This window comes from Pseudopipra pipra, chromosome 11, assembly GCF_036250125.1.
Source record: "Pseudopipra pipra isolate bDixPip1 chromosome 11, bDixPip1.hap1, whole genome shotgun sequence".
Classification (NCBI taxonomy): Eukaryota; Metazoa; Chordata; class Aves; order Passeriformes; family Pipridae; genus Pseudopipra; species Pseudopipra pipra.
The window spans coordinates 12,856,293-12,883,799 of record NC_087559.1 but is presented as its reverse complement, the minus strand read 5'-3'; the positions used below and the strand labels follow the sequence as shown (position 1 = coordinate 12,883,799).

The 27,507-nt window shown below is 35.9% G+C and overlaps 1 protein-coding gene across 6 annotated transcripts in view; it reads right to left on the bottom strand.

The window, feature by feature from the left end:
* DNAH12 (dynein axonemal heavy chain 12) overlaps positions 1-27,507 on the bottom strand; it is a 57,882-nt gene that overhangs the window by 26,407 nt on the left and 3,968 nt on the right. For 5 of the 6 annotated variants that reach the window (XR_010433466.1, XM_064667557.1, XM_064667562.1 and 2 more), the window contains 36 exons: positions 26,859-26,934; positions 25,957-26,115; positions 25,081-25,276; positions 24,486-24,674; positions 23,510-23,660; positions 23,323-23,414; positions 22,877-23,055; positions 21,486-21,621; positions 20,587-20,712; positions 20,218-20,352; positions 19,314-19,507; positions 18,078-18,312; positions 17,308-17,493; positions 16,716-16,916; positions 15,481-15,675; positions 15,144-15,265; positions 14,730-15,012; positions 14,032-14,151; positions 13,473-13,629; positions 13,076-13,248; positions 12,346-12,498; positions 11,699-11,938; positions 10,472-10,717; positions 10,072-10,191; positions 9,249-9,358; positions 8,274-8,457; positions 7,390-7,530; positions 6,366-6,449; positions 6,095-6,283; positions 5,369-5,488; positions 4,423-4,611; positions 3,584-3,735; positions 2,739-2,877; positions 2,485-2,651; positions 1,127-1,382; positions 160-459 (listed from right to left, as the gene is read on the bottom strand). Coding sequence is in view for 5 of the 6 variants with exons in the window: in XM_064667557.1 (XP_064523627.1) it covers positions 160-459; positions 1,127-1,382; positions 2,485-2,651; positions 2,739-2,877; positions 3,584-3,735; positions 4,423-4,611; positions 5,369-5,488; positions 6,095-6,283; positions 6,366-6,449; positions 7,390-7,530; positions 8,274-8,457; positions 9,249-9,358; positions 10,072-10,191; positions 10,472-10,717; positions 11,699-11,938; positions 12,346-12,498; positions 13,076-13,248; positions 13,473-13,629; positions 14,032-14,151; positions 14,730-15,012; positions 15,144-15,265; positions 15,481-15,675; positions 16,716-16,916; positions 17,308-17,493; positions 18,078-18,312; positions 19,314-19,507; positions 20,218-20,352; positions 20,587-20,712; positions 21,486-21,621; positions 22,877-23,055; positions 23,323-23,414; positions 23,510-23,660; positions 24,486-24,674; positions 25,081-25,276; positions 25,957-26,115; positions 26,859-26,934 (6,095 nt within the window). In the remaining variant the exon portion in view is untranslated. The remainder of the gene's footprint in view (positions 1-159; positions 460-1,126; positions 1,383-2,484; positions 2,652-2,738; positions 2,878-3,583; positions 3,736-4,422; positions 4,612-5,368; positions 5,489-6,094; positions 6,284-6,365; positions 6,450-7,389; positions 7,531-8,273; positions 8,458-9,248; positions 9,359-10,071; positions 10,192-10,471; positions 10,718-11,698; positions 11,939-12,345; positions 12,499-13,075; positions 13,249-13,472; positions 13,630-14,031; positions 14,152-14,729; positions 15,013-15,143; positions 15,266-15,480; positions 15,676-16,715; positions 16,917-17,307; positions 17,494-18,077; positions 18,313-19,313; positions 19,508-20,217; positions 20,353-20,586; positions 20,713-21,485; positions 21,622-22,876; positions 23,056-23,322; positions 23,415-23,509; positions 23,661-24,485; positions 24,675-25,080; positions 25,277-25,956; positions 26,116-26,858; positions 26,935-27,507) is intronic. The other variant, XM_064667560.1, reaches the window with a different exon arrangement.

Below are 27,507 nucleotides of genomic sequence, written 5' to 3'. Positions count from 1 at the left end.
TGCTGTAAATCAGGTCTCTTTAAGTCCATTTAAGAGTACCAAGAGAATCAAACTTCCAAGCACATTCGATCCAAAATTTCACCTGTGATTGAGGAACTTTCTAGTCCTAAATTTGTAAGAAAAGGAATCATTTTGCCACAGGTTAAATGTGATACTCACAGGTGCCTTTCCTTGCTTCAGGTGTGCAAAAACTGAATCAAATGTTTCTTTGAAGTGTTCTTTCACAATATTTGTCACGAGATTGAACAACCAGGCTCTATCCTCATCTTCCACCAGGCGGTCATAGAAGACGCGGAACACCTCGTGGACAAACAGCCGAATCATGACACGTTTGTTTTCCACGGAATTTTTCTTAATGAGCAAACAGCCATGGATAACACGGGAAAAGTCACGCAGGTTGAATGTATAATGAGATTTGGCCGGTGTGGGCAAAAGATTTTTGATGGCTTTCTTGTACACCTTCAGATAATAACAACAAAGAATAACAAAATCAACAAAACAGGAACAGCAACTATGTTATTATAATAGTTCTTAAATGTCTTCTAAAATTTTATCTCTCCAATACATACATTTCATACTTAAATCTGAATGAAATCTGATGATCTCCATTTCACAACACTTCTGTGACATTCTGGCACACTGGAGTCAGACCCAAAAAATCTGCATGTTCATGCTGACTTCCTCAGCCTGCTGTGAGGTGCCCACCATTAATGTAAAAACTGAGAGAGGAAGCAGGAAAGTGGAGAGGGTGTTTTCTTCATTCTTGGTCTCTCTGAGAAGGAATTTTGGAAGGGTTGCAACTGATACTTTCATTTTGACTTTGCATGTGACAGCTTCCAGTGCCTGTGGGGCCTCAGAGAGATTCCAGTCTAACCTGCATGACATTATGTGGTGCAAGTATCACAGAACCCACTTTAACACAAATTCAGACCATATTCTAGAATCAGAAGGTTACTACGATAATAAATACTAAGACAACTTTGTCAAGGTAGATGAGGTTCTGTGTTAAAAAGAATAATGAACAAAATACTTCAAATCTCTGCTTCGCCAACTAAATTATTATAGAGCCAAAGGAACTGTAATGAACAAATTGAAGGAAATTTCCTATACTGTATTTGCCTCTTACCTCTAAAGTGGCAGTGACAATTTGATTCCCAATTGTGGAGAAGTCAGAAGGGAAGTCATTGGTCTTTAGGTAAAGAGCTACCACGGTGGAGAAGATGCGGATCATTGTTTCATCACTGAAAGAATTAATGGTGCAAACGTTGAAGTGCCGCAAAAACCGAGGAGTGATGGGATTCCTGCCCCCACCTGGAGGGCCCATGGCAGCCAGTAACTGGATGTCCACAAGGGTGATTTTGGAGGTGTCCTTTAAATCATACCTTCAAAATGAAATGCAATGCAATGTGACATTTAGGTACAGATATAACACCTTTGGCACAGCTCAGATGCATCAATATTACAGAAGCACTCTCTGCAGGCATAACAGAGGTAATTAAAAATATTTTAAAAATAGAGCATGGACTATGTAATATTACAGATATTTGTAGATATTTTGTATTTAAAAAAAAAAATCCTCCCTCACCAAGAAACCAAAGAACAACTAGCCCTTTAACTGTGTGCCAGTTAATCTCAACATATCAAATGCTGGCCTGAAAGATTATTTGTTTAAACTGCGTTACACAAAACCTGATATGAAATTTTGACATGAATATTAAAACTGTAATGTGGCAAGAGAGAATATCTCTATTTGAGAGTAACAGATATCTGAGCAGTGCCTGGAATTGCAAGAGTAACGGAGAAGTGCCTGGAATGATAGAATAATCCAGACTGGAAGGAACCTCAGGAGACCACCTGCTCCAATTTTCCAATCTAAGAAAAGCCAAAAACCTCAAGAGCAAGGAAGACCTTCAGCTTATTTTATTTCATGCCTATTACCAGAGTTGATTTCACTCTTAATTTAAAAAAATATTTTGAGATCTTGTGGAAAAAAAAAAGTTGATGACTAATAGAATCATGGATGATAGGAAAAACCAATGTAAGGATTAAAATCAAAAATTTTATATAAACTGCACTTATATATATGTATAGGAAACTGCTAACTCACTCTAAGGAGCAAGAGAAAGGAAAAGAACAAGAAACTGTAATGGAAAAATAAAAACAACTAAAAACACAGACATGAAAAAAATAAAAACAAGGTGTAAATGAAAAATTTATTTAATATATCCTAATGCTGCTGAAAGCCAGCAGTAAAACATTCTAAAAAACTCAAAACAAAATTCACGATCAATTTCCTAAAATGAGAAGTCCTTAGACAGGATATACAAGTTGCTTCAACTTTAAATAATGTATTTTTATATAAACTAAATCTATCCTAACATTTACAAACCACTACAAAAAAGTTTTGAAAATAAAATTCAAGAGAATAAATAATTATAACAGCAAATGCAGCAACAAAATTTCAATTGTATTTCAAATAATTACCAAAATCCATGGTCAGAGAACTGTCTTAAAAGTTCTATAGGAGGCTGTGCCCCATACTTCTCCAAAGCAGGCATGTTCATGTCATCTACAAAAATAATGCACTTTTTTCCCATTGGAGGGCCAAAGACCCCTTTGCGCCTCTTGTCCAGCCTGGCCATGATAATGTTCTAGAATGCAGACAGGAATATCAAAACCATAGATTAAATATTCACATACTTAATCTTTTTGAAACTTAAATTATCTGTTCTACTGACCTGGGTCTGGTTGGCACTGGTTCGAGCTGAGAAGTTAATGAAGAAGGGAAAGTAGAGCTCCCTTTCCAAGTTGTTCATTAACTTGTCCTTGACATACACAGACTTCCCAGTGCCTGTTGGTCCCACTAGGAGCAGTGGTCTGCACAGAGAGAGAAAGAAGGCACAGGAACTGCAGAAACCTAACATTGCAAACTAAGTGTAATTAGAAGTCAAAGGTTTTACTAACTTGCTCTTTTTGTTCTAACTCTACAAGCATGACATGCCTAAAGAAGAAACTGAAGTGTTTTAACATATCCATTAAACCTTTTCATAATTTTAATTTGCTTCCACCATTAAGAAAATGAGAAGAGAAAGAAACCTTTCTCATTCCCTCATTCTACTGGTGGTGGAGTACATGAACATACATGGGAGTTAAATTTCTCCTGATAGGTTCTGCATTAGACCAAACTTATAAAGCTTTCAGCTTTTGAATTTAACATGAGGTTGTTTTTTATTTCACTCTCTTACATGACCTGACCATGGCTAATATAACTGATTTTTATATGATTAATCAAAGGAAAAAAATTAAAATATGTATTTATTTACCAAAGAAGAAAGAGGGTACAAAACCTCTCTGGGCTGTCCTAACAACATCATCAGAATGAGAAGACTAAAATGAAATAATAAGGTTTCATAAAAATACCAAAACCAGACTTTAAGGCAAATTGTATTGTTTGTAGTAATTTCTATTTTTAAAAGGCCAAATAAACTTCGAGAGTTTGATAAAAACAACAATTCAAGGGAAAGAATAAGAGATATTTCTACCCATGACCAATACTTCAGAAATTTGTATTGAAGCAACTCACTTTCCATGGGTAATGAAGAGCTCTAACAAATAGGTATATCGAACTGTGTCCATAGTTGGGACTATAATATCTTGAATCTTCACATTTTTATCACTGTGACTAATTTGTTCAATAAATGCATTCCAATGAACCCAACTTCCTTTGCCTTTCAGCTAGGAAGAAACACAGGTGTAAAATAGATTGGTGTTATATATATGAAGGGTTTTCTCTACTACTTGACTTTTGAAAAATTAAAATAATGAATTTTAATAGATTAGTGAATGTTCAGTGTTTTGGAAGTTCATACATCTAGTTTGCTTTACCTCAGCAAAAGAATACTTTTAGGTGTTAAAGTACATACCTAGACTTAAGACTCGTTTCTTTTCTTAAAAGTTTTATTCAGCAAAACCAACCAAACAATCAACCCCACACAGAAAACTACAACAAAAACCAAGAGAAGAACATTTCTAATAGATACTATACACAAAATTGTAACATAAGCAAACTACCTACAGGCTTAATATCCTGCTTTCCCTCTGGACAGTCCCCATTATTCCTTCTATATGAAAGCAGATTTGAGGCTGTCAACTTTGCTTTAGCTACAGAATAACTATAATGTGGCACTTTTACAAATATAACTGAAATGCACATCTTGTTATTTCCTTAAAAAAATTGGTCAGCACACTAATATTTGAAAGAGAGAAAGGAATGAAAAATGCACCGTGGGATTTAATCCAACACCAACACACTAAAAAATACCCAAGAAGCTTTGTAAAGTTAAAATACCCACCTAAGCTGTATTTTCCTTCCATTCCCACTGCAAGGATCTTTTTAGCAAATGCAGAAGCAGCCAATCCTACCTCATACACGTAGTCATAGACCAAGCCTTTCTCTTCAAAGGGACACTCCCATTTTCCCACACTGGTTGGTACAGTATCTGTTGTAGATTCCTCAGACAAAGTGTCCCTCAAGAAATTATCAAAAATTATCCTGCTGTCACCATCACAAGTCCCACCAATGGACCAGACTGTGGCAAAAGCAAAGCAACCCTGCAAGGGTGAAAAGATTACCAATTGTCTAAAAAATTGACATTGCATGAATCTTGTACAGTCTGATTAACAAATCTAATTCTGAAAAATACTGTTGAGCAGAGAGGTGTTACAAATTGCCCTTGAACAGCCTTGGTCTAAAGAGATTTAGAAGTCTGAATAAAGGCAGAGCACACAAAAGTCTTATTCAAGGATATGTATACAACAAAAAATAAAGGCCATTATGTCACATTACAAAGCCTGAGAAGAGTTCTAATCAAAAATCAAGATCTAGGAATTTTCTAATTCAATTTTAAATAACTACTTTACATTCTGTTTTCTTCAGTTTTTTCTAAGAACAATCATACAGAGTCAGACAGAGGATCCAACTATTTTAACAGTCAGAAAAACAATCTTCCCAAGGAAATTTTGCTCAAACAGCCAAACCAATCATTGTTACATGAACTTTTATTTCCCTTAAGGGACAGAAGACACTTTGCTTTAGCTAATTCTTTGGTTAGTTAAAAAGCACATTTAACAGAAACACTATCCCAGTTAATTGGAAAAATAGTAACATTTTGGATCATATTTGTTACTTGTAAGACTTCTGTCTAATCTGGGCACCTCCAGAGTATGGGGAGAGAGAGCAAGGAGGTAGTGAAATTGTTTCACAAGTTTCCTATTCCCAAATTAAAGTGGTTTTGATTAGTACAATTGTTTTGAAAACCGGCACCTGCAGAAATAAATATACATTTTTCTTTAGATTAAAAAAACCAACCATGATCCAGGCACGGATGTTTTTGTTGGTGGGATCTTCTTGCACAGCTGGACAAATCAACATTTCAAAAAGCCGTGTGAGAGCTACTACAACATTAGTGTTGCTTGTAGGTACCAGTTCCTAAGAGATTCAAAGGGCTGGGTGTTAGACTTGACATGCTCAGGTAATTTATCTTTTGGAGCTAAAATACTAAAAGAATTAGATCATTAGCTATTTCTGGACAAATATTAGAAGGCAAGATATACACTGGCTTTTACTCAAAAGATCATTTACCCTCCAATATTCCTGAAATGTCAAGACCTTTAGTTTATTAACCACGTCCATGTGACAACTACAATCATACATCTTAAACCAACACAAACCCCAGAGAAGTAACTAGAGCAACACATGAGCACTCTGTCACACTGAGTTCACAGGGAACTACACATTTACCCTAACACTTAAAAAAGTACTTCCCTATTCAACATGACATCTTTAAAGAAAAAGAATGTACAAAATTCTCTCGGGAAGACTTTTTATTCAGTGCTTTAATTACTTACTTTACTTTTGAAAGCACTATCAAGTTACAAGTCTTAGCTGACATTCTCATTTTAGCTTTCCAGACTGGTCCCAAGAGCTGGCTATTCATTCTGACCGTGCTTGTCATGAGAGAGCAGTCGCTCCCCACCAAGGGTAACAAACTGGGAATGGTCAGCAGCTACTGCAGGAAAAAATGGCAAAAAATACCTTGCACTTTTTCTGACGGACTTTTAATGCTGGTGGTATCAACCAGCCAAAAAGTCCCTGCAGAAGATCTTGATGGTCCTTTGAGTTCAGAGGTTCAGGCAGTTTACTCAACCAAGAGGTAACAAGAGGCTCCCAACCCAGCTGAGAAGGTTCCAAATAAATCATGCCACAACGACTGACTGTAGCAGGCTAAGGGAAAATGGTACAGCCATTTTATTGTACATTTAACATACTGAACTTTGTTCATTAGTTTCATTAAAAATAAACTTACTGATGCCTGGGAAAGATCCATTGTTTCAAAAATAAGAGTCATCTGAGGGGACATTTGGATGACTTCCCCACTCATCAAACAAAGCTTGAAAGAAAAAAAATCACATGCAAATAAAAAAAACACAACTAGTTGTAAATTACGTTCCCTATCACAGTTCTATATGAAAATCAGAGAAACCAAGTATAACCAAGGGTAAGATCAATCACATAAAATGTTATCTCACTTGTAGCAATAGATTTTAATAAAGTTTCAGCTAAATTCTTTACTTAAATCACAGTACTTCACAGTAACCTACTAGTGAGGTTCATTACAATCCATCTTGTGTATGACAGGATAAAGAAAAGGCAGGAAGCATAAAGCAGAAAGGATATCTGCTGCTATTATTGCTAATACTGGAGCATTCCAGCTGGAAACCCACTACTCCTACTAATTAAAATAAAAGTCCAGTTTGAGAATTTTGACACATTATCATCCAGAACTTAAAGATAAAACGTTTTCTCCAATTTTTATATTCACTTTGAGATTCCTAGGGCACATTTATAAAAGTGCTGTAAGGTTACAACTTTGACTTCAGAAGCCATTACTTTGAAATTACAACCCTTTGTGTGTTGGGATTGTCTTGAAGTATGTCTAAGTTTGTGCAGGTTTAGAAACTACGGGATTTACACCGAATATAAGTAATCGTAATTTTTGAAAATTAAATTTTAATTATTTATGTTACAAAATCACAATATGACATTATGGAAATACTATATGTTCAATGCCTTTCAGCAATGAGCTGATTCTGTGACTATGGTTCCAATAAAGTAAAACAAAACAAACAAATAAAACCCCAACCAAAAAACCACCAAAAAAAGAAGCTTACGACCTGTCACCAAGCTTACAACTTGTCACCAATGCCACCTTGCCCTTGCTCTTTCCAAATGCCACGCACTTTACTTTTTATTTGGAATTTTACATGGAGAAGAATATTTTCAAAATGTCACATTGTTTTATTTAGGCCTTGATTTGCACTGGCTGATACCTTTTTGTTGTCATCCAGCACCGTGTTCATGCTTTCTATCCACAGAGTGTCGATGGGGCCATCAAAGATCACCCACTTGCGATCGGGGGTCTCGGACAAGGCGAACTCCCTGAAGGTTGTAGCGACGACACCATCTGTCCACTGGTGGGGGTGGACGTGGGAATGGCAAGGGAGACAGAGAACAGAGAGTCCAACCTGAGCCTCCAGTCACAGACCCCCTTCCCTTTGCTTTCCATCAGCCCTCCCTTTTCATTCTTCTCTCCTGTTCTGCGGAGAGCAGCGCACGACTTAACAGTTTCTCTGGGGGTCTTGCGACAGCAGCAGATTTTAAAAGAGAGTCTTTTCCACTTGAAAAAAAATATTGTAACAAAAAAGACCAGCAATTCAATTTACTGAAACTTAGAAGTGCTTCTGCTCTGCCTTGCATCTGTTTCTCCCCAGTCACCCTAATTTTTACTATTTCACATTCACTTATCCATATTGTTCCTTCTCCAAACCTAAATTTCACACATGAGTTCATAAATTTTTCTACATAGTTTTTGCATTACTTTGATTATACAGATTAAGAATAGACAGAGAAATTAATACAGCTAAGTTTGATATGATTTCCTAGCACGGATGTAACAATGTTAGGATGATGACCTTCGAAATGGCACTGTTCTTTTCTTTTTTCATATTTCAACTTATATAACTGCATACATGCTTGGCACAGCATTTCTATATACTAATTAAAAACAAGCCATAAAAGTATTAGTTAAAATAAAATTTACAATTGTGTTCTCATCTGTGTTTAAAATCATGAAATCACGAATTCAACAGTTTACTATCCAGAATAATGGAGGTCTGACATATGCAGGAAACACTATCTTTTAAACATACATTACCTCATGGGATATTGGATCAAACTGCCCAAAAAGCTGACCCATAGTGATCGATTTTGGATTCATAGTTCTATAAATCACTTTTTCTTCTTCACCATAACCACGCTTTTTCATAAGAGACAGTGTATTTGCCAACACATGGAGAACTTTGGTCTTCCCAGAAAAAGGTTCCCCTACCAGCATGAAGCTGTTAGATGGAAAAAAACCCTGCTATTAATAAATTTGTCTTCCGATTTAGAATTTTACAGATCACATGAAGGCCAACGGTATCAAACATATGCTTAAAGCTAATTTTCACCTAATTTTCAAAAATCAGAGCAAGTAAATTTGCTTTGTATATACAAAACATCATTTCAGCAAAACCAGTTTATCTGCACATGCACTGTATGCATGTTATCCTCTAAAACCTAGATTTTTTGACCACACTAGTTCAATTATTTGCTGAATGAGATTACTTTGGAGTTTCACTTCAAGGTAGGCAGAGTTTTTAACACTGGAAGAACACAAACAGAAAACTTCTGCAGTCATCCAGCAGAGGGATGTGACTATAAGAAGGTCTCAGAGAGAAGATTAATTAATGAGCTGAATTTTAACCACTATATGGCTAATGTAACATTGTATATATTTTCTCCACACAGTTGTTATTCTGTAATAAAAGCTTGGAATAAAATGGCACAGATCTGATAACTAATATTTTAATATAGACAAACATTTACAATCCTAAGTCCATACTGATATCAATACCTAAAATCACTACACATGTGAGGCTACTTCTGATATCAAGAAGAGTACAATTCCCCAGACAAACAGGCACAAGAATTTTGGGACATTAAAAGTAGTATCAGTGATCAACTGTTCCGATACAAACAGGAACATTTTGCCACCCTTAAAACCTCTTATAACTTCATATAAAACACTGCTACAGTCTAAGTCAAAATTACAAAAGATACTGCTTGTGAAACAGTGATGAGAACTTACCCATGTCTAACAATCATCATTTCATATGTCTGTATCATTTTCTCCATAAAAGTTGTTACAGGTTGGACATTATGTTGAATGCAACATTCGTTGGCACATTCCAGAAAATCCTGAAATCAAAACAGATCATAATCTTATCATTGCTACAATTTAAATTACTGTCTTGGACTACAGTAAAACAGTCTATGCTCATCAATAAGGGTTTCAAATTAATTAATAACTGCAATACTACTAGTCAGAATATAGCAAACTTCCTGGAGAAAAAAAGTAACTTCTGTACTTTATGTGCTAGAACAGGATTTAACTACAATTTTTATCTTGAGCTGAAGGCATATCACCATCAGGAAACCAGTTGTATGCTTTGGAACAATACACTTTTATCAAGATTGTAGTATTTATTTGAAACTTAAAAGTTAATCCATTTTGTCTTTTCCAACATACTCATCTTCTTCCCAACAATCCTCCTACAAAGGAGCTGTGCTTTAAGTATTGCTATAAATAAAATACAAACAGAAAGTTTAATCTCATTAAATTATGTCCAAAAATTAGGAAAGAAATCAGTCAGAGCCTAAAATTTGGAAAATCTGCAGGTCAGCTTCCAATCTGTAGGACACAATCCCTCTGAATGTAAGGGAACTCAGATGTGGATTAAATTCAGCAAAGATAAAAGAATTTTCTTTGGTACTGAGTTTCATTGCAAATATTCAGCAATTTTTCTCATCTTGCAATAACTCACTAAATTAATTGTACTTGGTTAAAAACCAAATCACCAAAAACCAACCAACAATGATTATGACCAAGGAAAAATTACAAGAGTACTTACATTGTAGTCTGCCTCAGGAAGCTTAATTCCAGGAAATAAATCACTGGTTATACCCATGAACAGAGGTATATCATGGGACAAAAATTTAGGCTCATTCACATCTTTAATGGATCTAAGAAGCTAGAAGAAACAAATATACATTTTACCGTTCCTGTTAACAGACACAGAATAAACTGTTCAGCAATTAAAATAATCTAATATGTAACAGATTAATTCATTAAGTGGTGCCTTTGATAAGCAGTTAAGCCCAACTGTGCCATTTGTGTCTTTTATTATCTTCATTTCACAAATTAAGAAACATGGATCAGCAATGGGGCAAGACGTGGTGGAACTGCCTTCAGAACTCACAGCTGTGGGCATCTATAAAATTCCTTAAAGAATTATTCCCTCAGGAACTCACCAATATATCTTCATCTTCTGTGGGAAATTTCAGCTTCAGATTCCCAGCAGCCACCAACACAGCCTTGACTGCTCTCATGCCATAGTCATAGTGGTACTGGGAGGAAAGCTGCTCTGAACAGAGCCTGTAGGTCATGACTATCTTCACTGACAAGGACTTAGCATTCAAAAATCCATATGAATAGAGTGAAATCTCTGCTATCAGAGCATAGTTAGGAACCATCATGGCTACTGTTCGGAAAAGAACCTGAAATATATACCCAAAGAAATATCTTAAAATAAGTAATTGAGAAATGGGAAGTAATTGAGAACTTTTACAGGTGTTGGATTAGTAGTAACCCCATCACAGCATTTCTAACTGAAAACAGTAACAGCATGTTCAACAAAGTAATGCTTAGTATGATGAAGTAAACTGTAGATAATTCAAAATAGTTACATTAAAAAGCAGTGGCCTGCAGAACATTTGGGAACCAATGAAATAGAAGAATTATCAATATTTGCAGCTTGTGACTCCCTAGAAAGTTAATCTGTCATCAACATCCATCTCAATGTACAATCCAGTCCAGAAAAGACACTGCCTCTCCCAGTTTTTTCCCTCATCAGTGTCTCAAGAATGCAGTTTGCCCCTTGCATGGATACACCCAGCACAGCAGTAAGGAAGGAAAACATGGTCCATGGCAGGTGAGAGGATACACTTCCTTTCCTTAAGCAAACTGCAGTTGGTGTACTCATGCTGCATTATCTCTGCTTTCAGTCAGCCAAGCCTCCTCAGTGAAACAGCTCTTAGAGTCAAAACAATCACCTCAAAGGTCTTATTTCATCGGGTAATCCAAGCAAATTCATTCCATCTATTAAGTGTCACTCACTAACACCCCTTTTAAATAAGATTTTCATAAAGCATTTTTCCCAAAATACCTGTCCATCTTACAAAGTTAGTACCCAAACATTATAATCTATCCACGGCCTGCCACTTGTCTTTGGCCTGGAAAAATAATAAGAAAAACACTAATAAACATGAGAAAATTAAATATATTTTGAAATCCTTAAAAAAGAACAAAGTACTCAGGAGGAAAGAAAAAACCCCAGGCTCAGTATGTGTAAATCTTATAACAGGTGTATGTTTATATTCCAGGTGGTCAAGTCTGGATTAGTACCAGCAATACACAGGTTCCCTCAATTTTTTTGGAAAGTTCATTCTTAAGCAGAAGCATCCATTTTATTATTTTACCTTCAGATTATCTGGAAGTTCAGAACGTCCTGCATAACCTGGATTCATAGTAATAGCTATGAAACAGTTGGGGTTAAGCTTCAGCTCAGTTCCTTCAAAGAGAAACGTTTCTTGTTTTGTCTGGATGGCTCTCTGGATGCACAGGATCTGCTGGGCCACCACAGACAGCACTTCCAGTTCGATGCGATTGAATTCATCAAAACATGCCCAGGCACCTGATGAAGCCAAACCCTTGAAAAACTGCAAAGAAAGAAAGAGAGCAATAATATTGGTACAGAGCCTTAGAAGATTCAAAAGAAACTAAGAGTGTCATGTTGTAAGTTTAATTACACACATAAAACAAACAATTTTGATAATATCTCAGCCTGTTTAGATCATAGGTCTGTGATATACTGAAGAACAGAGTTTTTTCTTGGTTCTAAAGAAAGCTAAATCAGAAGATCCCAATCCTATGAACTCTTGTTTCTTTCAAGTTTTAATTAGCAATTTAACAGGATTTCATAAAGCACAAAAAATGTAGAGACCAGTATGTAGCATCCAGGGTGGCAGACACAGGTGCCACATTTATTTAAGTGTCTCTGCAAAGTAGGGACCCTACAATTTTCATCCTAAAAATAAAATGCAAATTATATTTATTTTCTATTTACCTTTCCCATTGCCAGGTAATCAAGGCCATCAGAGCAGTTGAAGACAACACACTGAACAGCAAGGGCTTTAGCCAAATCTTTGGTGGTCTCTGTTTTACCTGTCCCTGCTGGACCCTCTGGCGCACCACCGAGGTTTAAATAAAAGGCTCCAATCTAAACCACAGAAAGAGTTTATGGAAATTATACTCCAGCAAAGAAACTGCAGTAAATGATAGTGAGAAAAGCTGTATCTGAGATGACTTTGGTAACTTTCAGTTGTCAGATTAGCTGAGGATAAACCAATACAATAATAAACACCTCTGCCTAGAGTCAGGGTACTAAAAAGTTACCAAACTTGTACTACTCTTAGGAACAATATCATCACAAGCGGTTCCTTCTTCACTTAGGTTAGCAACCTAGCAGAACATCAGAAAAGTACTCTGTGTTCTCATAATCCATACAGCAATAGAATACTGGGTGTTTTTTCTATTTGCATTTTAAGAAAACCACATTCACAACAGAACAATCCACAAATATTTCAGCCAGGTTGGTGGGCTGCCCAGATGTGTTGTTACGAGTGAGTTTCACGTCCAATATTCTACAGGAAGGAAAATCTTTGAAAACCTCATTTCAGCAGCAATAGCAGAGTCTGACAGCAGCTGTCAGCCCTAAAAGCATGGCTGTAATGAACAGTGGAAGGAACACTCCAGCACATAAAAGCAGTCTCAGTGGCACTGCTGGAAGGCCCTACCAGGGTGCGGTAACACCGGTCTGTGAGGGGGGTGATGACGAGGCGGGGGGAGTTCCCCAGGTACTCGTAGGCGTATTTGACGTTGCAGTTGATGATGCAAACACGGACGTTCTCAGATTGCCAATAATAGCGGAGCTGTGCAAGCCACTGAAAGTCTGTCTCACTCTGCACACCTGATGAACACAGAGTTGAAAGCAGTCATAAAAGACATTTTAGATAACTGGATCTTCTATTACAGCTAAATTTAAAACTGCTTTGAGATTATTAATGTTGGTGCTCATATCCAAAACCCATCTTAATACTGTACTGTTTTAGGCAGTAAAATCTGATTGGTTAGCTATTTTTCACTAACTATGTGTAAAGACATGTGAAGAAAAGTGTTTTAAAAGATAATTACCATTTTCAATCATTTCCTTGATGACATCTCTAGCATGAACATCAATAGTAACCAAGGCACCCAGTGTAGTCCTTGTTTGCTTTGACAGTTTTCCTCTTACCAGCTCTACAATATCATTAAGTTGAAGCTGAAGTGTATCATAATAACCCTTTAAACCCTAGGAGAGAAAAAGTAATTTTGAAACTGTTTACACCACAGTTTCAAGTGTTCCAGATTTCTTCATGTTGACTAAATATTTTAACAGTGGTTGCTTATTAATCTATTCTTTTCAATTGTCATGTTTTTGCATCAACTTCTCTCTCATTCCCAGTTATGCATTTATGTTGCAAAGCTACATTTTAATCTATGCTTGCTCTAAACAAGAATACTTGAACGAAGGATGCAAGTACTTGAATGAAAGGTATAAATCACTGTACATAAATTCATATATGTCAAACTCATGTACTTGTAATTTTTCAAATTTTATTTTGATTGTAGAAAAATACTTGATTAAGCAAAATACATCAGCTAAAATGAAACATTAAGCAAGATTTAAAAAAATGTATGCATTACACAGTACCTCAGGTCCACTGCGAAGAACTTCATGTACCTCACTTGTCCAGTACATCTGAGACACACACAACACTACTTGTCCAGGCCACTCCAGAACCCACCGTTTTCTCTCAGTCTCCAGATACGCCTGAAAGAGTTAAATACAGTATACAAACATATATATGTGAATATATATTGTAATACAGAAGTATATAAGGTGATCCTATTAATATTCTTTGCCAAAAAAATATTATTTTTCTATTTGCAGCATCCAAATAGACTTTTAAATGCTTTTTCTCCCTTAGATTTGCAATTTGTTATTCAGTAATTTTAAAGAATCTTGCAAGTATCTTTCCATATTACATAAATATTTGCAACTTGTCAACTTCATACAAAGAAACATATTCTGTCTAGTGATTTTCTTTTAGGAGGGAGAAAGCACTTACAAGTGTAAATTGTAACTAAAGAAACCCAAATTATTTACATCAGGATATATCCCATAAACAGTGTTACTGTCAAACTTTTAAAAGAATTTGTATCCTGTTGATTCTTACTCAAACTAAACTCTTTCTCATGTCACCAGCCTATAAATACAAGTCACATTAACACGGTCCTGGCCCTGTAACTGCATTAACTCCTGTGCTGAGGAAGAATTTTAGAAAGCCAAGAGACAGTCATAAAATAAAGAGAGGTGCTACAGTTATTTAATTGTCACAAACCCCATACCATTCTTGATTTGTCAATAACATCACGTATAGTCTTCAGCATAATGTCTTCTACTTGAATTAACCACTTCTCCACTGCACCTCGAGCTTCAGAAGTGGAAATGTTTGAAATCAGTTGGACGCGCTCGCCTTCGGAACTGCACATTCCTTTAATATCCAAATTGCGAAGGAAATCCAGCTTAGCAATGCCTTCAAAACACTTCTTCAAGTGAGGCTGAACTCTGAGAGGATCCTTAGTCTCTGACAGGATCTCCAACATTTCATCATTAGACAAGAAAAAGAAGCTAAAAAAAATTAGAAAAAAAAAAAAGAAAAAAGACAACTGTATCATCAAGCTACTTCTCAGACTGACCTTATTCACAACAAAATAAACATTCAGTATTTGTATTTTTTAAACAGCCAAAACTCATCCTACCGGGGGAAGAAGAGACGTTTTTTCTCAAGGTAAGCATTAAGCCCTTTCATGATTTTGTCTAGAAGCTCATTACTGGTCTGAAGCTTCTCTGTTAACCCTGGCAAGGAAGTAGCAACAAGAACCTGGAACGAACACGTGCAAACTGTCAGTTCAATAAAATACTTCAAACAGTAGAAGTTAATCAAATAAAGAACAATGTGACTTTGTTCCTAGAAATATATACAGGCAATATATACAATGTAGTTCATTGTATATATTCTGAAAACAAAGCATCCCCACCCAAAAGAAAAAGTGAGAGAAGCTCCTGTTTCCTGTTAGTAATGGGAATTTCCCTTACCTTTGGGTCTTCAGCACAAAATTTCATAATCTCTCTCCAGAATCTATCCACAGTCTGGAAATGTCGCCCCTCTTCTGGCATCTGTTGCATAATATCCTCAGAGGAAAAAATGGGTTCCAAATAAAGCCACTGTGCTTGTACCTTCAGCCAATCATCAATATTCTCCTGAATTTGAATTAAGCGACTTTCCCATTCCTTAAGAAATATTTAAAGAATGTTATCTTGATATTTCCAAGCAAATAATGTTAGAGACAATAAATTCAAGAAAGGTAGACACTGGGGTATTCTATCTCCCAAAGAGAAAAAATAATCATCTAACAATAAACTAAATAAAAGAAAAATATTTATGAGTATTTAGGTTCTTTCACATATACAAAAGCCAAAGGAACTCAGCACTTTCACCTACTTGGAAACAAATTTTCTAAAATGCAGTTATCACTTTGGTGCTATCAACTTTTAGCAACTCAAAGGTCAAGCAATACTCAGGAGGCTACCAGTGACAAATTCTGTTTCATCTCCTCACAGCAAGGAGCTCTTGCAGCTGCATTACAGCAGGGACACCAGAATACCAGAAAGGCCACATTAAATCACAGGAGAGATTCAGCCAGTCCAGTATCCTTTCCCTAAAGTGGACAATAACAGATACCCTTGTACCTGCTATCTGTAAGGGTAAATACTGCATTTGTACACTGAACCTGCTTGAGCCTGAAGATTTCCTACATAAACCAAAAAGATCTGCAAAGCAATCCCAGCAGCTTCTCTCCTGTCACTAGTCATGGTGTTAGCACCACAAAGACTTTACCCAGATGTAAAGTGCTCCCATCATTTTTCTGAGGCCTGATTAAAAAACCTTCTCCCAGCCATTAAGAAGTTTCCTTGCTCAGGGAAAAACTGAGTCCAAAACTAAATTACTAAATGTTCTTATTAACAATAAGAGAAACATAATTTCCAGTTATTAAGAAGCAGGGTTAAAGACACCAATGGAAATGGTGATTTCGCAAAAGATGTGAAAAAATAATCACATTCTTTGGGTTGCACTTGGATCTGACTGGAAAAAGGAATACCAAAACAGAAATAAGGTAAGTATGACTCACATAAATTCACAGTATTCTTGCTGGAAAATCAATGACAGCATTTAATTCACAACTCAAACAATAAAGTTGTAATACAAATAGTACACTCTTGCACAGTAGTTATCCTACAAATAAAAATGGTTGAAAAAATACTGATTGTACCCTGATTTCTTTGTCAAATGGTTTAATGAAAGGTGATCCTCTCATTGTCTGAGTTTTCATAATCTGGTCATCAAGAAGAGCCTGAATTTCATCCACTGAAGACAGAATGTGAATACCAGTCTCACGATACAAATTTGTATTGAAGGAAATTGAATCCCAGACTTCCATCATGGTATGCATTGCTTTCTCCAAGGAAAATTCCTATTTAAAAAGAAAATAGCTTGGTGTAGTCACTGAATTGGTTTTTACAACTCATTAATTCAATATATAAGTTTATCTAGCTGAATAAGCTCTTTTGCTCTAACAGCACAAGTGAATTGTTATTGCTTTTCCTCAGTATATCATTTTCTAGCACACAGAAAGCAGGACACTTGGGAAATACTAACAATGTAACACGAGATACAAATGTTTACTTGCACATTATCATCTAATCATCATTAACATCTTATCATCTAATGGATTATCTAATCATTTAAGTCTCACCAAATCTCTTTTGCTGCCTAAGGGCAAAGACAAAAAATTCTAGTAAGTCATAAAGTATTCACCAAGAGACCAGACATCATATTTGTCATGATTAAACCTCTGTGCTTACCTTGCTTGCACCCACACTTATAGCTGTAAACTCTTCCAAATGAGGGCCTAGATTCTGCTTTAAAATTTTTCTCAGGGTAGTTCCAGCATCTGGGGTTAAATCATATCCTACTATATTTGACATCCGCTCCCAGTGACGATCTCTCATGCCAGGGTTACAAAAGACAGTCACAGTGGGAATATTCTCCTAATTCAGAAAAGACATCGATAAGGTAAAAACTGTCATATGAATAATTTCTTAACTTTTTAATAATCTCTGATGTGCATTTAAAATTCTGCTGTAGTACTTGATGACATGAAAATTTTTTCTGAAAAGTGTAGATGGCTCCATTCAGTTATCCATTCCATTTCTAAATAATTATATTAGTTACTGAAGAGGAAATATACAACTCTTAAGCACAGCCTTAGAAGAAAAGAGAAAATGAACAATTTTTCAGCTATATAATGGTAAATTTTGTTTGCATGTGCATTAACATAGAGTCCCATTTCAAAATTTCCAACTGCATCCTCAAATGTTTCTTTGCACCCCAAAATTACTTTTCTCCTGTATGTGTTCACTCATTAACAATTCACATTCCTAAAACCATAAAAAAACCAAATCAATTTTATTAAAATGAATGGGACAGTACAATCTGGAAATGGTGATTCAGTGTGTGTTCTCTCTCTCTCTCTAATAATAGTCTCTGACACTGCATCATCTACCTGTACTGAGCACTGAATTTAGCATTTGTCCCTCAGCATCAGATATTAACATCCCTCACTTTTTCTTACCTTAAACTCTTTAACCTGCTCCAGAACTGAAGAACACATTGTAAGAGTTGTATTAGCCTTTATTGCTTTTACTGTCTTCGCTTCTTCTTTGGGTCGTGGTGTCTTTTTCCTGTCCTGTGGCATTTTCTTCCTTTGTTGGAAGAGTTTTGTCACTTTATATAGCTCTCTATAAAACTCATCAAGCTCAGCCTCCATGCTTTCCCCATTTAGTTCCAAAAAGGTACCATCCATCCATCTGAGAAAAAACACAAGGTTAGAAGATAGAATAACAAATGCATCCCACAAATATTTAACACTTGGTTTTGCAACACAAACAAGGTGTACAGTAATAGTTATTTAAAGCAAAGATCTTCTTTCCAATTATTGTCATTCTATGCAAAATTCTAATGCACAACTAAAGGTGGCTCAATCACACTCTTCTGTGTATTTGTGCAATTCTCTCAAGTCAGTCACATACTGAAACTGAGAACTGAGAAATATTTAAATTAACCTCTGCATAGAGATCAACATATGACATTTAAAATCACACTGGGTCTTGTATTTTCAAAACCCCCATACTTTCTAGCTATAGCACATTATAACTTCTGAAGAGAGCAGGAAATGATAAACAATCTCACATAATTTAGATACAGAATACAGTTTTTGTGGTAGGATGTAGCCACCAGACAGCAATGCATTCGAGCCCTCCTACACAGTATTTTGGGCAGCTGTTATGTTAAACTCAGTTTTCATTACATACAGTTTATAAGCTTTCTAATTGAACTTCTTCCTTTTCTGGTACACAAAACGTCTCATAACTCATTAAAATTTTTCTTCCTAATAAATTTCTTCCTAATAAATGTCTTATTATAGGCTTCACTAAAATAACTAATACAGTTAGAACCCAGTCTGAGATATGCTCCTTTGCTACCAGGCACATGGTGTGATTCTTGGGGGTATCCTGTGCAGGGCCAGGAGCTGGACTCCATGATTCTTGTGAGTCCCTTCCAACTCAGAACATCCTATGATTCTATGATTCCATGATTACATTTAAAAAAAATAATAAAAAAAAACCCTGATGTTTTTTCTAGCTGAATTAAAACCAACAAACCTGCTATGTATGTTAGCTTGCTATTATATTTGGCTTCCTAAAAACATGCGTTGGCAAGAAAATGAATCCATATTCTATGTTGGACATGAATAGGACCAGCATGAGTATTTTTTTTTCCTCACTCTCTGTCATTATAGTTGAATTACCTTTTTTCTGTTCGCTGCCATTTCAGTATAAGATTAAAGAGTTTCTGATATGGTTCTATCTCAGCTTTTACATTGTTGAGGACTGGGAAGTCACTCGGCTTCCATCCGAGCAGAACCTCTTCGTTGTTAATAAGAGCTACTGTTTCCTCAGTGTCCTGTATGGTTTTCTGTAATGTCTTCACATCAGCCACATACTGAAATCAAATAATGGGATGACTTGAGAGAGAACTGAACTATGCTCTGAACAGAAGATATCAAAATATAATAAGCCTTCATATTAAAATTTTAGAAAATGTAAGTTAAAAACTTTTCTACTTATACTTGAGTAGATAAACCATGAAGAATCCAGATGAACATGATGAAAAGTGAAGTTGGTTTTCTCATTATTCGATTTTACAGTATTTTCAAAATATTTGAGCTTTAAAACTCACTGTTCTGGGAGGTAGGCACACACTTTTTTATGGCCTCACATATCATAAGGGCAACTGGGATTTATTAGCTGAGGATTTCTGTTTTGTGCTTTGAAGTGTTTTGTTTTTAAGAAACAAAATTGCTTACTAAGCACAAATGCAGTATAATCCAATTAAAGTGCAAGACATGCTCTGGCAACTACAAAATACTGATAGAAATTCAGAAAGTTTTGGAGCCAGTGGTCTGCTCTTCATTAGCAGAACAAAAAAGTTTCGAGGTTCACAGAAAAAAGATACAAAACTGCTATCAAACACTCTTTCTGAACTGCTATTTTTTTCCTTCAGTTCCTTGATATACCAAAAATAGGAAAGGAAATTCTAATTCCACTCAAGTTATTTGCAAATAATATCACTATGGCTAGAATTCCATGCTTTATACAAAAGTGTATTAAACACACAAAACATTTCTACCCTTCTTAAACTGCTAATCAAACCTGTTGCATGCAATCCAGCTCTGAATATTCTTCTAATTCTGCCACAGAATCTGCCAGTTTGTCTAATTCCTCCCGCAGGTTATCACACTTCTGCAGTACTTCTTGCTCTCTGACACTTTTAGATTGTTCAATCAGCTACAAAACAATTGATTTTTTTTAAATGAAAAAAAAGCATTGCAAAGGTGTTTAAATTTTATCCACAAAAAGTCCTCCTTTGTTAGAAAAATCTGGAAATATGTTATTTATGCATGTCTAAGTTAGTATGTTATATGTGTATATACATTTAGTCTGCTGAGGAAACAAATAGCTAAAGTAGAGTGAGAAGTCTAAAAAGTCAAAATATACCACCAACTAAGAAAATGTTCTTACATCATCATGCTCTTTAAAAATGAGGTTCATCTTCTTTGGCCATAATATAGCTTCTGTAATTAGTTCAAGGTCTTCAGGAGCAAACAAAAAAACATCTAAGAAGTAACTCATTTGCCGACAGCACTCCTATTAAAAGAGATTTCATAAAGCTTTAGGTATCATAGGTCTGTTTAAAATATAGAGTAGGCCAATATTACCTACAAAGATAAAATAGAAACCAAGATTTCATGAACTTTCAGAATTTGGAGCTACTTCAGCAATATTAACATTCAAAATATATGTACGATATGATTCAAATCACTGCCTTGTCATGAGCTTGTTTCTCTAAATATGACTCCTGTAGTCTGTAAGTCTACATGCAAAAATCCCAATTATTAAAAATAGAAAAAATATAATTTTTGCAGATATAAACATAACGTGTTATATTTATAGACCCATTAGCATAACAGAAAATCTGATACATATTCACATACACAAACTGCTGCTACTGTAACATCACCTATAGTCTGCTCAAAGAATAAATTGGGGTTTATGGCTTCAAAATCATGACTGTTTTTACACATAAAATGCTCTTTATTCTTGTCTGTTACATTTTCACAAATAGATTTTTAAGCAGCCCTGAAGTCTCCAGGTACAAACAATAAACTGTGTGTTTTACAATCTGCCATGATTTATTAAAAGCTACATTTCCTCCCTGACATGCAGAACATATGGGAATAGGAATAAGAAGCAAAGGCATATGGCAAAGAATGAGTTGGACTTCTCACTTCTGTCTGAAATAAAACTGAGATTATTCATACATGCAGCATGACTGTATGTCTGCACTCCAGAATGAATTCTCTGTTTGTATAGGTCAGCGTGTCTGACAAAAGATTAAAAATAAAAGGATAGCCACTTACCTTGCCCCTTAGCACCAGGTCTGGAATGTCTTTGGTTTTGACCTGCTTTGTGTAATCTATTGTTTCCACCATTTCTTCTGTTGTCTCAGGAACTTTTAATGCACGTTCCTTAATTGTTTCAAATTCACTGCATATCCTGTAGATTTGTTTTACAGAAAGTACCAACATTTTAAGATTTTAGTTTGACTGGGTTCAAGTTCAGCTTTAATGGAATTAGAAGTTCAATTTACTTCTGTAAGTATTATCCACACACAAACTCCTTTATTTGTGAAACTTAAAAGGGAATATGACCAAGTCAGTCTAGAAAAATACTATCTACTGAATTGCAATAATTGCTTTGTTTGGGTTTTGGGGTATCCTTCTGCAATAAATGCTTTGGTTTCCTGTTACTAGGAAATGAACTTTAGAAAAGTATCGTTAGTGTACACACAAACACTTTCCTAGTAAATATTTTGTGATTTTGGTAATGTGGAATCACTATAAAACTTGACCAAAAAATTTCATAAGAGTTTACTCCTTACTTAACCCATACCTGCAAATTAACCCCCTTAACTGACAGCCTATGATAAGTTCACCCCTGTAGAGGATGAAGGGAAGGCAGGGGATATAATTTTTCTTGATTTCAGTAAGGCTTTTGATACTGTCCCTCACAGAATCCTTCTAGACAAGTTATCCAGCTGTGGGGTGAGTGGGTTCATGGTGTGCTGGATGAAGAACTGACTAAAGTGCAGAGCTCAAAGGGTTGTGGTAAATGGGGCTACAAATGGCTGGCAACTGTTACCAGCAGTGCTCCTCAGGGCACACTTTTGGGGCCAGTGAAGTCCAATATATTTACCAATGATTTGGATGCAGGAGTTGAATAGACCATTAGCAAGTTTGCTGCTCATACAACTGCAAGGTGCTGCTGGCTCTCTAGAAGGATGAGAGTCACTGCAGAGGGGATCTAGAAAGATTGATGCATTTAACTATGATCAGTGGGGTGAAATACAACAAGTTGAAATGGCAGATTCTGCACTGAGGATGGAGTAATAAATGGGGAGGTGTGGCTTGAGAGCAGCCCTGCAGAAGTATCTATCACAAAATAAGAGAGTCTAACTAGTCTTTCCTTTGACAGTGCAGTAGTACTGTAGTTCACACTAAAAAATCCAGAACAGTAGTGAAGTCCTTTGATCTTTTAGCTCCTCCATGATCCAAGTCTATTAGTATGTTCTCCTACCCATTTTTGAGACTAAAACATTAGAAAATTCCAACAGGTGGTGCAACTGGCATGAGATCATTATTTAGCCAAGAGTCTTCATTAAACAGAAGTATGGTATCTTCACATTTCTTCTACATGTTTCTACTATGTATTTAAAACATACAGCATCCACAGGTAGAAAATTTCTACTTACTTTTCATTTTCCTCTCTATAATTTGCAACTAATTTGTCCAGAAGCATTTTTCCAAAGCTGTTTGCACGATTAGCCAAACCTTGCTTTAAATCCTCACAACTCAAATAGATCATAGGGAAATAAAACGTCTCTGGCAAACTCATGATTTCCTTCTTGAGGGTGAAGAATTCATCTATGAACTTCAGAAAAACATTAGGCTTTACACTTCAGAGCTGTTGTTTAAGTACTTGGCTACATGAGTAAGTATTAGACATTGAAGAAAATAAATAATATTTTCTTCTATTTACCACAGATTTTTTTGGGGAAAAATCACTTACAGTGTACATTTGTAGGCAGTCCACATTACTTTTAGATAAAGGCTAAGCACCTGTTATTCTCTGTTCCCCTTTTTATGATTGCTGTATGTACAGCAAAAAATATATATAAAATGTAGAATTAGAACTTACAGCAGTATATTCATCAAAACTGTGTTGTTCTGCTTCAAATCTTTCTATTTGTGCCTCTGCAGTTCCATCTACAAGCCAGCCATACCTTTCAACTACAATTCAATTACAAGGTATCAATATTATTAAAAGGACAGCAAGTTATTACAAAGAAGTGACACAGTTACCTGCACACTCCTCTATCACTCACCGTAGCTTTCAAAATGTTCCTTTGGGCCTTCTAAGTTGTCTCTGATGGATTTTTTCAGGGTGGATGTGGCCCATTGCACGACGTGATGAGGAAGCTCAGCATCCACAGTGGCAGTGACCCCTGTCAGCCAAGAACGGATCGTTCGGACGTTCTAATGGAAGGGCAAGTTTGGATTACTTACATTTCAAAAAGCAATGCAAGGATATATATATATATATATTAAAAGTAAGTTGCAATCTGCAGAAGACACTACCAGAAAAGTATGAGACCCTAATCATGACCAAGGTGCTTCTTACACATGTAGAATGACTCTTCCTGATGAAAAAAGATGAACAGGAAATGTGTAAAAGGGAAAAAAAATAAACTATCCAACCTTACATACAATTAAATTATATCACATTTGCAAATACACAAAGTCAAACCCAAAACACTTCTCTGAAAGTACCATCATGTATGACTGAAGAACAATACTCAGTTCCCAGGAATACATCCAAAGCCCCCAGAAAGGCTCTCTTCTCTGGAGTCACAGACAGGTTCTCAAGACATCAATCTATCAATATTGTATGTATTAGCTTTTAGAGATTTGAAGATTTTCTTTTTCTTAGAAAGAAAAGGAATATCAACACTAATTTTCCTTATCTTTCTCTGGGGATTTTTAACATTAATGCTAATTGACTGTAAATCATCACACATATACTTAAGGTTATTATCACTGCAGATCCAAACAGCAGGCTAAACCAATCAGTGGGACGTGCACCAATTTTTTATGAACAAGGAATTACAAAATGAGTTTCAGAGTCTGGAATGCTGCTGGGCATCAAGATTCATGATGTGACCTGTAGAATGCTCGTGGAAAATAAATACCACAAGTTGCATTCTGCTCCCATTGCCATGGTAGTCAGACTCTTAAATCACTAATATTTTCACATATTGAGCAACTTAACAATTACATATTTAAATAAAGATAAAAGCACACCTGGAGAGTCTCTCCTATAGAATCTACTACAAACAAAATTGATTCTTCTAAGTCTTTAAAGCTTGGATAAAACTCAATATTATTTTCTTCAAGAGTCAAGTCCATCTTAAATAAAGGCAGACGACTTCTGTCTTCAGGATCAAAAAGTTTCACAAAAGCTTCAGTGGTTCTTCCCAGTAATTCTTTCAGCTAGGTAATAACATAGATCACCTGTTAGTTGACAGAAAAAAGGCCCATCCCACGTTCCATTCATGCAGTAAGACAGGATTTCCATTAATTTTAGTACTTCTGGTCTGATTCACGGATAACTGAAACAGTGTGACTTGTTCTAATAACTCCAGTGGGTATTATCCCAGCCCTTGAAGGATGTAAACCAATGAACAAGTAAACGTTTCAGTAAAGCCCAGGCATTGCTGCAACATTAAGTCTATTACTAAGACATGCTTTAAGTAGAAATGAAATATCTGGAAAGCATTTTCCTCTGACTTTTTTTTAAATGACAAGGATTTGATTAGACTATTGTTCCATTATTTTTCTACAAAGTTACTAGTGGTTTAATTCCATTAAGTTTACAATGGAAAGGAAAGTTATTTACCTGATTAGACATAAGTATAGACACACAGTTATAGAAAGAGTCAACCTGATCCAGCTTTACACCATCCAAGGCCTCCTTTTGAGAAAAGAGTTCGACAACTCTTTGATACCATGTACTCATTATGTCCTCTTCTGCTTTAGAACAGCTTAGAGATGCATCAGTTCTAAAAGATCTATAGTCAGTTGGTCCTTTCAATCTAGAAAAGAAAGTTACAGGCAACTTTATAAACAAAATTTAAAAAAAAATAAACATGGAGTAAAGTAACAATATTGTATTAAAAACCCATTCTTTTTTTAGCAGAAAGCACAGTGGGAACCTAAGCATCCCTTTAGTAAACTATGGGAAGTAAAAAAAATATCCCAAACTCCAGGACATACAGAAGAGCTACCAGAAAAAATAATGAGGAAAATATAGTGAAAATTATCTTTTTGAAAACAGTGCAAATTTGAAGTTCCAAGACTAAACATAAAATCCAACTGATGAAAACCAGGAAGAAATCTGATATTCAGAGTTAACACAGAATTCCCTACACATGATAATACTACTATGAGAAGTTGATTTTTTTAAATGCTGTAACTTCTCTGGGGATCACAGCATTAGGAATAAGTAAATAATGAGGAGACCTTTACAGAATCAAAGGCAAAATATAAATCTAAAGGGCTGATACTACCAGCAACTTAAGCACCAATAAAACATGTAACAGAAAGGAGAAAATTCACGTGTCATAACATAAAGTAACTTACTCAAAGTACATTAAATGACACAAAGAAATTTGTTATATAAACCCCCCTGTGATAAATAACAGAATTGAACAAAGTCATCTTTGCCAGTTTCGAAAACCTATGTGGATTAATAATTCAGCAGAACAGACTTTACCTGGAACTAGAGAAATCCACTACAAGGAAGGAAGAGAATGCTGCATAACCAAAATCCAGGAGAGTTTTCATTGTGGGGTGGACAGTGTGCAAGGTGGAAAGGATTTGATTTCTTGCTTTGATAAAGCTCTTATGCCACGAACTAGAAAAATCCAGGCCTCTGAAAAAAACCCACCAAAACCCAACCAAAACAAATGAACAAACAAAAATTAAGAGCTCAAGCAATACTTGAATAAAATATTCTTATATATAAAAAGTAGTATTAAAAAGCTTATTCCCTAACTTGAATAGTTACTTAAATGCCACACACACATCCTCACTATGACATGGTGGAAGTTATAAAGATACTGTCTGATCAAACGTGTTTTATCCTCATGGTATTTTCAGATCACCTGCTCTTCCAAAAGTTCTGTAGATGTAAACTCCTGACTTCACCACCTGCAATCAGGAAGCCTTTATCATCAATACTTTGAGAGCACACATTCTGATGCTCCAGAAAAATTGTACAATTCAGGTATTTATACTCTGCCTACCTGAATTCCTCTTCTGTTTTGGGAGAGCATAATAGGTTTGCCTTCGGTCTCAAGGTTTTATATCATAACACCAAAGTCACATGAGCCCTTGGCATCACATGCAGTTTCAGCATGTCAGAGTACAGTACAACGCTGCTGGCTGCCACAGAACTGCCCTGTACACACACACACCATTCCAGAGGCAGCTGCAATCTGCATCTCAGATAAGAGATGCTGAAGCACAGGATCCTCTTCAGATAGAAAATTTGCCACATTAAGGGACTCTAGAATTAATATTGTGCCATAACTGTCCATGCAGCTCAACAAGAATTTCACTCATGCAACTCAGTGTGTTTTGCCAGTAGGTTATTTGCTAGCTTAGTCCACTCACAGAGGTAACAAAGGCAAAGGTGCCTCCTCTTCCTTTTCAAGTCCTTCTACATCTGGTTTAATAAGAGCTCTTCGCACTAAGAAAAAAAAATAAATACATGAACCTTAGAAGAAAATGATGCCATATTCAACAGGCACTGCACTTCCTTGGTCTTTCTCCAGGTTGAGCCAAGTACACAGGAGGATGAAGAGGTAACTGTGTCACCCTAGTCTTCAAAAAACATTCTCCCTAAGGTAACTCAAAATCATTCCTTCTGCTAAATATCTGTACAGATTCAGGTGGCATAACTCCAACTCTGTCTCCTGTTCATGAAGGTTTTCAGAGAGATTCGTGTTTAAATAATTAAATACTTTCTTTAGCAATTTCTTTGCTGAGGGATGGTCAGTAGGGGATCAGGTTCCCCAGGGAAGTGGTCATGGCACCACGATGTTCAAGGAGCATCTGAACAGTGCTCTTAGTTGTTTGGTTTAGTTTGAGGTAGTCCTGCAAGGAGCACAGAGTTCGACTCTGATTCTTATGGGCCCCTTCCAAACTGAGATATTCCATGACTGCAAGAATTTATGGCAACTTTTTTTAACAAAATTACAGCTATATACTATAACTGACGACATTACAAAGAAGTTAGTCCCATGATAAATTATGTATTTTT